At 37.3% G+C, this 12646-nt stretch overlaps 1 protein-coding gene and 1 long non-coding RNA gene across 3 annotated transcripts; both read left to right on the top strand.

Annotated features, from left to right (window-relative positions):
- Positions 1-3947: 3947 nt before the first annotated feature.
- Positions 3948-5431, top strand: LOC148771096 (uncharacterized). Of its 2 annotated transcripts, none has more exons than XR_016030846.1 (3): positions 3948-4054; positions 4481-4977; positions 5184-5431. It is a non-coding gene; the product is annotated as an uncharacterized LOC148771096 (long non-coding RNA). The 2 variants fall into 2 exon arrangements; XR_016030847.1 differs by having other exon boundaries at positions 3948-4058.
- Positions 5432-9522: 4091 nt separating this feature from the next.
- On the top strand, positions 9523-10242 carry LOC148771095 (uncharacterized). The gene has a single exon (XM_088817486.1). The coding sequence runs from the start codon at positions 9523-9525 to the stop codon at positions 10240-10242; it is 720 nt and encodes a 239-aa protein (XP_088673612.1).
- Positions 10243-12646: the final 2404 nt, after the last annotated feature.

Below are 12646 nucleotides of genomic sequence, written 5' to 3'. Positions count from 1 at the left end.
GCTCGTAGTTGTATTTATGATTTAGCCTCTAATTCGGCTTTCTTGTCTCAAAGATCTTAGGATCGGAGTTGTATGAACATTTTAGCCTCTAAATCGGCTTTCTTATCTCAACGAGTTTAGATTCGGAGTTATATTAATGATTTAACCTCCAAACCGGCTTTCTTTTCTCAACGAGTTTAGACTCGGAGTTATATTAACGATTTAGCCTCTAAATCGGCCTTGTTATCCCAACGACCTTAGACTCGGAGCTATATTTTATTTACTTGACGGAAATTCCAACTTCTTGACTCAACGAGTTTTTCGGCTCGGAGTTATAATTATGACCAATATACAGTCTCTGTTAAACTCTACGGGTACTATACCCGGAGTTAATATGATAGCCTTTAGATCGGCTTTCAACGGAGACTATTATTTCCCCAGCTCCACAAGCTTGTGCTTGGAGTTAATCTCATAGACTCTAAATCGACCTTCAACTGAGATTATTATATCTTTTACTCGACGAACGTCATGCTCGGAATTAATATCTTGACCTCTAAGTCGGCCCACAAATCTGTTAAAATTAGCACGTGCTTTGTAGAACAGCTTGGGGTCCACAAGCTTTCAAATATAAAATTCAACAACAATTCAGCATTTACATAGGCTATATACTTATATAAACGAATCCATCATATCCTTTGAAAAACGATAGTGTATAAAATACCGAATTATTCGCTTATAATTCTCGTTTGTCTTTTCGACAATAGATCGAGAATCTGGATTTTCGTAAAATAAAATAGAAAGAGAAATAAGAAAATAGCAAATCCCTATCGAGCAAAATCTCGTAGTAATAACGTGTTATAGAATAAACGATAATATTGCAATAAAAACTACTACTAAGAAATGGAGAAAAAATATTTGCCGAAATAAATTGTTTTATTAAGGAAATGAGAGCTCTATATTCTTCTTAGCAAATGTCACTATTTATACACAAATATAATAAGTATTATCATGCTAAACTTCAACTTGTATTCACGTTTCACGGGATGATTAAAAGAATTACTCTGTCATGCTAGCCAATACCTGGTCTGTATGTAAGGGCATATGTAATGAATCTCCTATAAAACACTCCCTAAATAGTGGGATCAACATGTCACCTACTCAATTTACTATCTCCCTAAAAGTGGGATTCACATTTAACAGTCCCCAATAAAAAGTTTCTCTAGTGGTAACTCCCTAAAAAATTGTCCAAATATCTTAAACAATAATAAAATATTAAGAAAGTAAATATAGTAATGTAATTAAATTTGAGTCTTTGTATTTAATTACATTAATTTCGTATAAGATTACATTGATTAAATATTAGTCACCATTTGTATTACGTTGTAAGATGTATTATTTTATTTTGTTTGTATCAATATTTATATCGATAAAATAATACAAAACATTCAACAAACATAAATGAAATAAAATTAACAAAAATACACAATAGATTGTAGTAAATTGAACAAGCTTGTTGGAACATCCCTCCAACCGTAGACATAAATAGATTAAAGAAAAAGACTTGTGTAAAATTAGTTTTTATTTTTTCTAATACCGCTCAAGATCTTTATTTGTTGTTGAATAATCCAAGCTTTACCTTCCTATGTAGGTGCCGATTGAGGATCCATCAACATTATTTCTTGTTCGCGTTGTTTTTGTTGATGTTCTTGTTTTGCTGCAATTTCCATTCTCCTTGTTTCTATTTTAGCTTGTAATTTCAGTTGTTTGATTCCATTTCTCCTAATACCCTCCTCTTCAAAACGACTTGATTGTTCTTTTCTCATATTAGAAAACTCCTCTACAAATAAATTGATGGAATCAAGATTTTTCTTTCTTCTAGCATTTTTTGCAGTTTTGCGACCATGATGACTTGGTAGTCCCAGTCCCCCATCATTACATACTCCATCATCAATTTCATGGCCGATTGAAGTTAGAGTCGTAGCTGGGGCTGATTGATCAGATGATGGAGATTGGGTATTGGATGAATCTTCAATTTCATCATCATCCAAATTAATTTCAACCCTTGTTTTGGGAAGTTTTTTTCTACTTTCCCTTATGCTTAATGGTATAATTATACCATTTGGAAGTGTCTTTCAAAATCATCCAACAAGAGTCATATTTGAATTAATGCTCTTCTTTCTCATTATATAGTTGTTTTATTGCATCGTCTATAACCAAAATCATAATATATTAATGGTTGAACGAAAATTATTTATATATATATATATATATATATATATATATATATATATATATATATATATATATATAATAAGCATTATCATGCTAAACTTCAACTTATACTTGACACGTTTCACCGGATGATTTAAACAATTGTTGTGTCATGCTAGCCAATACTTGGTCTGTAAGTAATCACAATTTGAGTCCATATTTTATTACAATAAGATAATATTTTTTGAAGGGCACTTTATAAATAAAATTATTAATGGGTAATTATTCATACATCAATGGGTACTTGTTCAAAAAGGGGTCCAGACAATAAACTCTTTTACAAAAAAAATCACAACTGGTACAAAGGTTTGTAAAAGACTAAACTAGCCCCTTAGATTTTAATATGCTCCAATTTCATATTTAATTTAATCTAACCTCAAATTGACCCCAAATTTCACAGATTATTCAATTTTGACACAAAACGTAATTTTATGGACAATTTCGTCCGTCACCGCCGTTGACCGTCGGTATCTAGCGTTGACTTGTTTTTTTCTCCCGATTTTTCCACCGGTTTCTGGCGTTGACTTTTCCGGTTTTTTTTTTTTTTTTTGTTTTTTTTTGAATTTTTGTTTTCTTAAACATCTTTTTTCCCCCGTTTAAACAACAATATTGTTGTGATTGACAGTAATATTAACAATATTACTGTTAAACACAGTAAAATTTACTACAGTTTAACACAATAAATATTGCTATATTAATCTCTATCAAAGTTATACTAGCACAACAAAAGTCATTATTATTGTGTAGTAGAATAATATTAATATGTTGACCGTTCAACAAATGTAAACATAATAAAAAGCCAAAAAAATTAATATTACTATGGTTGACAGTAATATTACTATAACAAGAGTAATATTACCGTCAACCACAGTAATATTATTGTGTTTACAATAATTTTACAATAATAGACAGTAATTACTCCGTCAATAACTCAAACAAAAAAAAACCAAAAAAAAATAATAATATTGATGTGGTTGACAGTAATATTATTGTGTTTACAATTATTTTTCTATCAACGATAATAATATAACTACGTGGACTTGTCAACAAATCAAACAAAATTAAAAAATAAATAAATAAAAAAACAAAATAATAATATTGTCGTTGACTCTAATTGTACTGTCAACGGCAGTACAATTACATAAATGTACTGTCAATGACAGTATAATTACGTTAATTTATTGTGAGTGACAGTATAATTACTGTTAATGAAAGCACAATTACGGTCAACGTTTAGCGACGGGAACTAAAAAAAGTCAACGCCGTAAACTGGCGGTCAACGCCGGGAACCAGCGGCGGAAAAAACAGACCAAAAAAATCGAAAAAGTCAACGTCGGAAATCGGCAGCGGAAAAAACAGACTAGAAAAAAAAAATCAAAAACTCAACGCCGGAAACCGGCGGCATAAATATAATTTCTGAAAAAACAAAGTTTAAAAAAAAAAAAGTCAAAATTAGATTTTTGTGGTGAAAATTGATTAAATTGGGGTTACTATTAAGAATTGGGTGTAAAGAGTTGAGGTTAATTTTGTCATATATATTAATTTTTCCTTTATTTAAATATATAGTAAAGGGATGGGCTTATTGGTGAAAGATATATAGCCCCTGAACCTAGAATAATAAAGATGGTTGGTCAGAGACTTATGCACAAAACCTCCTTTTTTGAATTTATAAAATATAAATTCATGAAAGAATATGTATATGACTTATTTTTTTCTTGTACAACAATCTCCATCGTGAAATCGAGCAAGCGGAATCTGGTGTTTGATCATCAAGACACGAATTTGCATCTTCTGGGCGTAGTATGTAAGTATGTTTTTATTAGTATATGAAACATTATTAAATTTGAACTGTTGAATGTTGTTGTACATGCTACAAGTCTCCGGAAAGTTAGTATTTCATCAACATGAAAATTAAAATATGCTTAAGGGAAAACTGAATTGTATATCTTTGCAAATAATATGGTAAGAAGCATATATATGGTAATAGGAAGCATGCGCTTCTTGTATTAATTTTAAGCCTAGAATGTTGTGATTGTGACTGCGTATATGATATAGATTACTAAATGGTGATGAGTGCAGTAGATGAATGCATATGAATTGATAACTTTATAAATTTTACAGCGCTTGTATTGGACTTTATAGCATGATTTTGTAGCACTTCAATCATTTAAATTACTAAAATCATGCACTTGCCACTTAATATTTATTATTCATAGTTAACTTGATGCAGTACTATGTATAATGACCGTAGTTGGATGTGGCATCGATTTGATGCTAACGGATATATAAGATCAGAATTTGACGAGGGATCGGACTTAAGGAGTTTTTAGATTTTGCTTACTCTCATCCAAATGTAGTTGATCATGGTAAGATAAGATGTCCTTGTTCTAAGTGCTGCAATCGAAAATTTAACAATCGAGATAATGTGCGTCATCACACGAAGAAAGCAATCCCGAAATTGTTCAAGATCCTTTTCAAGAAGAGATAATGTCATCACCATATGAAATTCCTATCACAGTAGATTTAGATCGGTCAGATATTTTATTGGATAATACTGCAAATCCCGTAGAAGTACTTCCCGGTGAAGTTAGGGATGATCTGATGACCTCAACAAGAGATGTAGGAATTGATGAAGAGGAAGAAGAGGAGGAAGAAGAATTTGAAGACTCTGATTCTGAAAACAACACAAACCAGCACTAAATGGATTCCACTAGTACTGACGATGAGGTAAATTGCTATGATTTCATTGCTATTCTCAGTGGCTTATACATTCAAAAGTTTTATATTATTTTTATTTGATATATCGTAGTGTCATTATTTTTTTATTTTATTTTTTTATTTTCATTGGTTATGTATGTTTTTTTTCATATAATTATTTGCAGTTGGTTATTTATGTGTATTTTCTTATAGATTATTTTCATGATTATCTGCAGGATGGGTGAAGGAAATGTAAGCCACCGAAAGTCTAGAACAAGGGGACATGTACGGAGTACAAATACGTAGTGAATGAAACATTTACACTATGATATGGTCATTTTGTCTTGTTAAGATTCTTTTTACATTATTTTGTTAAGATTATATGTTTTGGAATTTGTGCTCATGTTGGAACTATTGAGAATCATACCCGTGTGATGATTTATTTAGATTTACATTCTTATTGGGATTTTCTTAGTTTTTTTAATGTTGTTATTTTGTGGATGATTAAATTTGAATATTAATTCATAATCTGGAATATATTATACAAAATAAAACAAATAAATAAATCATAATTATTATTTTAATGATTTGTGACGAAAATGTGACTCTTGGATGACGCAATACAATTTATTTAGTAAAAAGACTGTGAGGGATTTGTGACAGGATGTTGTGTGACAAGTATGTTGTTACGGCGTTTGTGTGACCAATATGTGTGACAGATATTGGTGACCGATATTGTGTGACATTTGTGATCGATATTATGTGACGGACATTGGTGACGGATATGTGGGACGCCATGTGTGACAGATTGTGTGACGGGCATTGGTGACGGCATTATGTGACGGACACTGATAACTTGTATTGGTGACGGACACGTGATAACTGGTATTTGTGACGGACACTGGTAACATGTAATTTGCGACGGAACATTGGTGACGGTTTTATGACAGTAGGTGTGACGGATAAATAACAATGTGGCCTATTAATATGCGACGGATTACTAACGACTAAAAAAACATTTGTGACACATTCCGTCACAAATTTTATAGACCCTGGACATGGTAATTGTGACAGAAATGTATTTTGTAGTGACAAACGGTTCCGTGACAAAATATGTGACAGACGAATATATCTGTCACAGTTTTAAGTAGTGACGAGGGGTTTTCCCACGGACGCTTTCCGTCACACATGCGTCGCAAAAAGGTATTCGTGACGGAATTTCTTCAATTTAATGACGCAATCGTCCGTCACAAAAGTCCCTTTTTTTGGTAGTGTACCGTTTATTGAATAAATGGCTAAATGAGTGTGAAAAATGAAGTAGGAAACAATTTAGGACTATACCAAAATAAAAGATGACAACTAATCAATTGCCTAAAATACATAAGTATCTTCATACATGTCCTTCATTAAGACAATAATTTTTTGGGCAAATTGCGGCCACTCCCTTGATGTATGGTCAAATTACAAAAAAAAAACCCTCGTGTTTGGGTAATTACAACCACCCTCTAAATATTTTTACATAAAATTTATGTAATTCGGTTATTTACCAAACCAAATCATATATTTAAATCGATAAAGAATATGAAATGTTGGCGTACCGAAATTTCGGTTTGTTTTTACCGAATTAACATCCCTAAATTTACTTTTGGAGGGGTCTTTTTGTAAGATAACATAGTTAAGGGGTGGCTGTAATTACCCAAACAGGAGGGGGTTTCGTAATTTGGCCATACCTCAGTGGTGGCCGTAATTTGCCCTAATTTATTTTTTAATATTTATATAGATTAATATAATATAAATCATGCCTATTGTCTTTTTTGGTTACATCCAAATTAAACTTCGCAGACATACCATTGTATTGCAATTTATTTTTTGTCACGCGTACAATAATTTTATAATAAAAGATTGTTTATCAAAAAAATTATGATAAATTTGAAATCTCAATTAATCTAATTTCCTTTTTTTATAATATGAATATAACGTCCTATTTTATATTTAGCATTTCTTTCACTTTGATGGAAAAATAGTAATATGTAATTTTATTAGGATAGTAATACAAAAGGTGTTGATCGTTGTTTGATAATGTCATATGCTTATTTGAAAATTAACTCATTAAATAGACTCAGACGATTTTACTAATACCAAAACATATTATGTTTATTTTGATACGAAGAGCACGCATCTACTTCTGCTTCTGTCTATTAGATACGAAGACCTGATACAAACATCATGTACAATTCCTCCAATTTAGAAGGTCCGAATGAAGCTTACAACGATGCCCTGGTAATCATAACTTCTTGGTCAAAAAGATACTAGTCGACCGCGGGAGCTCGGCCGACATCATATATATCCACACATTTAAGCAGTTAGGCATCGACAACGCCCAATTCAGCCCCGTGAGCACACCACTGAAAGGGTTCACAAATCACAGGAGAAGATGTTTTCTCCAAGGGAGAAGTTGAATTACCCATTTCATTGGGGGATAGCCCATGTAGAGTAACAAAGATGGTGAAATTTCTTATAGTCGACAATTCATCTCCCTACAACATCCTTTTAGGGAGACCGACGATCCATACATTCGAGGCGGTCCCTTCCTCATTTCACCAGAAGCTGAAATCCCCCACCTCCTACGGGATGGGAGAAGTACTTGGAGATAGACACCTCGCGAGTGTTATGCTAGGGCTCTACGTGAGCCATCTAAGAAGCCTAAGCCAATAGAAATGGGAGACGACAACCCAAACCATGACAAACGAAAATGGGACAACGCGGTCATCGAGACGGATAAGGATATCTTAATCAGCGTACCTAACCACAGTGCCAAGCTAACAGTTGTCGAATAACTAAAACTCATAGAACTCGCACCAGGTGATAGTTTTAGGCTCCTACGCATTGGATCTGATCTAGATCAAGTGATGGAGAATCAACTAGGTAAATTCCTTCGACACAATGATGACGTCTTTGCTTGTAAGGCCCAAGATTTGACAGGGATAACCCCCACAGTGGCTCTGCATCGACTCAATGTCTATAAGACACTAAAGCCGATCAAGCAACGTAAGCGGACCTTTTGTCCCGAACGCAACAAGCACATCAAAACGGAAGTTGCGAAACTCTTGAATGCAGGCCACATTTGTCCGGTTCAGTACTCCGAATGGCTACCCAATATGGCACTCGTTCCCAAGCCCGGAGGCAAGTGGAGATTGTTTGTGGACTTCACCGACCTCAAGAAGGCTTGTCCCAAATATCATTTTCCTTTACCGAGGATCAACCAACTCATCGACTCGATCTCAGGATGCAAACTTCTCAGTTTCCTTGATTCATATCAAGGATACAACCAAATATTTCTCGCTCTAGAAGATAAAGAGAGAGCCAACTTCATCACAGACCAAGGCATCTACTGCTATTAGGTCATGCCATTTGGTCTCAAGAATGCGGGAGCTACTTACCAATGTCTGGGGAACACGATCTTCGCAGACCTGATTGGCAAGAATATGGAGGTATACATTGACCACATGCTCGTCAAGAGTATCAAGGTCTCAGATCACCTAACAGATCTAAATCAATGCTTCTCATCCTGCGAGAGTACAGGATGAAACTCAACCCCCTCAAATGTTCATTCGGCGTTCGAGGAGGCAAGTTCTTAGAATACATGATATCACAACGGGGGATCGAGGCTAACCCTGCAAAAATCGAAGCCGTCACCTCCATGGCTCATGCAACGTCAATTAAGAACGTCCAACAGCTTAACGAATGTTTGGCATCCTTGAACCGGTTCATCTCCCGGTCAGCAGATAAAGTTCTCTCATTTTTCAAAGTTCTAAGAGGTGGAAAAGAGTTTGAATGGGATGAAGCATGCTAAAGGGCTTTCACCGAATTGAAGGCATACCTCGCATCTCCACCTTTACTACTGAAACCTCAGCTAGAAAATACCCTACTCCTATATTTAGCTATCTCTACTGATGCCATTAGCGGGAAGCTCATTCGAGATGGTGAGAGAGGTCACCAGCCGATATATTACATAAGCCGAGCTCTTCAAGGAGCCGAGCATCGATAGACCAACATGGAGAAGCTCGCCCTCGCACTTATCAGTGCAACTAGGAAGCTCCGACCTTACTTCCAATCACATCAAGTGGTAGTTCTCACCAACTATCCTCTAAAGAAAATATTGAGGAGTCCCGAGACAATGGTCGATTAGCCAAATGGGCCATATAACTGAGTGAATACGGGGTAGAGTTCATACCACGCCCCGCCATCAAGGCTCAAGTCTTATCCAACTTTCTGGTAGAGATGACCGTTTTGGAGGAGAACACCTCCTTACCCACTTGGAACGTCAGTGTTGACGGACCCTCCATAGCCCAGGGAGATGGTGTGGGTATCATAATAACAAACCCCAGCGGAGACGAATTCGAGTATGCTCAACAATTCGACTTTACAACTTCAAACAATGTAGCTGAATATGAAGCATTGATTGTTGGGATCCGTCTCGCCCTATCAGCCGGAGCACCTAAGCTCCTGATACATAACGACTCCCAACTCATTGTCATCCAGGTCCTTGGGACCTATGAAGCAAAATAAGACTCCATGACTAAATACCATGCCCTCTCGCACACTCTCTTGTCCAAGCTTGATGGCTACGAAATAATACAAGTATCTAATTCCAACAACATCCATGTGGATAAGCTAGCGAGACTTGGAAGCTCCATGGCAAGCATCGGAAGTCGGAAAAAAGTTGTCCTCGCCCCACCTCAACCAGAGATAGCATCCACCGATGAAATACATTGCGCTGAGCAGGAAGAACCTTGTTGGATCACTCATATGATGAACTATCTCAAAAATGGGAAAATTCCGACCGACCCCAGCCCAACACGAATATTAAAAACAAGAGCGGCTCGTTTCTTAATATTAGATGAAGTGCTCTACAAGCGAAGTTTCTCATTCCCCTACCAAAAATGTCGCAATCCGACTACAGCAAACTACGTACTTCGAGAGGTACATGAAGGCATTTGCGGAAATCATTTGAGTGGAAGAACCTTAGCACTCAAATTCTTGAGACAAGGTTACTATTTTCCTACAATGAATCTAGCGCAACAGTGTAAGCCTTGCCAAGAGCATGCCAACATCTTCCATATGCCAGCATCGCTGATGCAACCGAGTGACAACCCCATTCCTTTCGCTCAATGGGGAATAGACTTGGTCGGCCCTTTCCCACCCGCCACAGGAGGAGGCAAGTTCCTCATTGTAGCCGTGGACTACTTCACCAAAGTGAGTGGAGGCCGAACCCTTAGCTCGCATCCAAGATGAAGAATTCATTCAATTCCTCTGGAAGAACATTGTAGGCCGCTTCTGTCACGTTCCATTTCAGACAATGGAACCCAATTTTGTGGTGACAATGTAAAGAGTTGGTGCCTTGGTTTATCCATCAAACAATTTTTCACCTCATTTGCCAACCCCCAAGCTAATGGCCAGACTGAGGTCACCAGCACCTCAAAACAAGGCTTGGAAGTGCCAAAGAAAAGTGGGTGGAAGAATTGCCCAGCACCCTCTGGGCATATCTTTTTTTTTTTTTCGCAAACAACAATCGGAGAATCCCCGTTTAACTTGGCTTTCGGAACAGAAGTTGTCGCACCTGGTGGGAGATTTAGTCCTTCGCAAAGCCGAAGCCTCGCGCCTTATTGGCAAACTCGATCCCAAGTGGGAAGGACCATACAAAATAACACAAATGGTCAACACTCGAGCATATCGCCTCGAGAACCTTGACGGACACCCTATACCCAGAACCTGGAGTATAGGGAACCTCAAAAGGTTCTACGCGTGAGGTATACTCGAAGTTAACATCGACCTATCCAAAGTTAACATCCACACCCCTTTTATTACGACGATTACTTATAAACACCACCCTTGCAGGCTTCGCGATCTTCCACGTCCCTTGGCTTGCAACGATGTCAATGACATTCGGGATCTTCCTAATTCATGACGAGGTATGTGAATGCCTCACCCTAACTAGGGGGCTACATAAAGACATCAAAATTACTAAGTATTCACTTCAAATACTTAGAAATTCTCTACCATATCTTTCAGGCATAAAGACATCAAATGTACCCAATACATCATCACTAAATCAAGTATGGACAAGCACAAGAAAGACGTGAAAGAAAGCATATATCATTTCTACTCAGTATATTCTTAGTTATTTTGAGCAATTCGCTCTCTATATGTTTCTTTCCCTTTGCCTCAAATAGGCTTCTAACACTACCCACTTTGATTACATGAATCAAACAAGTCTTTTTTCTTCACTATCAGTGTTATTATGAATTTGCTACATCACTGCCATCTTTAGCATCACTACAACCCTAGGAACACTTAGAAATGTTATGGTGATCTATATAGGCTGACCAACTTGATTACCAAAATCTTTCTACTTGTTTCCAACAGGTCTTTCATTTAAAACGTGGTCACCGTCCTAACACACTTACGACCCATGAGGTCTAAGCAAGGGGCACGACCCCCATCAAAAAATCTTGAGGGATTGATCCCCTCGTCAAGTACATCACACACCATGCTAAATGTAAACACATACAAGCAACGCGTCTAATCATTGAAAATGTCAAAAGTAAGAAATCAAATATAAAACTTCTAGTCTCAGCATGCAAACGAGAGTCAAATGAAATATTGGACATACCCACCTACTCAAAATAAAAAAAAAAGGGGCTAAAAACAAAACAAAAACAAAAAACCTGTATCCACATGGGGAGAGGTATGTTATCCTAAACATCCCTATCGCGAGCCGAAGTCGCTCCCAGGATCATCAGCCTCGATGTCATCTGCAATCTTGTTGCCCTTTTCATCGATGTACTCTACATCATCTCTCTCATCGGGAATGCCCGGCTCCATCCCTCGAATGACCTCATAATCGATCCCGCGCAAAGGTATTTGCAACACGTCCGAACTAATGGTGTTTAGACCACCGTTAATGCACGCTCTTCAATCATAACTCGGCAAGCTTCACTCTCTTGGAAGCAACGCTCAGCTTCCTTCGCAACTGAACTCCTATAAGTAGCCCTACCAGACGTGGCAAGAAATCTGTTTCCCGTCGCCTTCTCAGTCTCGTACTTCGACTACAACAGATTGTAGCACTTGTCAAGCTTTTCTGCCTCATGTCTAAAGGCCTCGGTCACGCCCCTACCAACCTCAAGCTCGTCCGTCCTCCAAACGAGCTCGGACTCCACTATTTCCAACTAGACACGAGGCTCTTCTTCCCTCACCTCCCATCGAGCCCGCTCGTCATCCTTCCTTGCTTTCGTTCTCTCTTCCTGCTCCATGTGGAATCTGCAAGTAGCTAGCGCCTACATCAAAATATCAACAATTGATCACGCAAGCAAAATAATTGAATGAAAATGATCTTTCAGTTAAAACAAGCACTTACCCCACACACTCCACCAGCCAACACAAGCATGTAAGAAGAACCCTTAGCGGACATCCGACCATGATCATGCTCTCCAGTAAAACCCTCGGTCCTCTTCATCGCCATGTTGCGATCTGCCACGTCCCAAAAGGATTATTTCCCCTCACAATTCACTCCATAAATAAACAGCTACTGTCCTGTCCCACCGGAAAACGCATAAGGCACCTCCGGATCTACTAGGGGTCGTTTCGGAGCAGCCACATACTCAACATCCACCACCTTGCCCTTCTCATGTCTAACCAC

This window comes from Erythranthe guttata, chromosome 4 (assembly GCF_056151865.1).
Source record: "Erythranthe guttata isolate IM_541 chromosome 4, IM_541, whole genome shotgun sequence".
In the NCBI taxonomy this organism is placed as follows: domain Eukaryota; kingdom Viridiplantae; phylum Streptophyta; class Magnoliopsida; order Lamiales; family Phrymaceae; genus Erythranthe; species Erythranthe guttata.
This window is presented reverse-complemented; position numbering and strand designations above follow the sequence as displayed.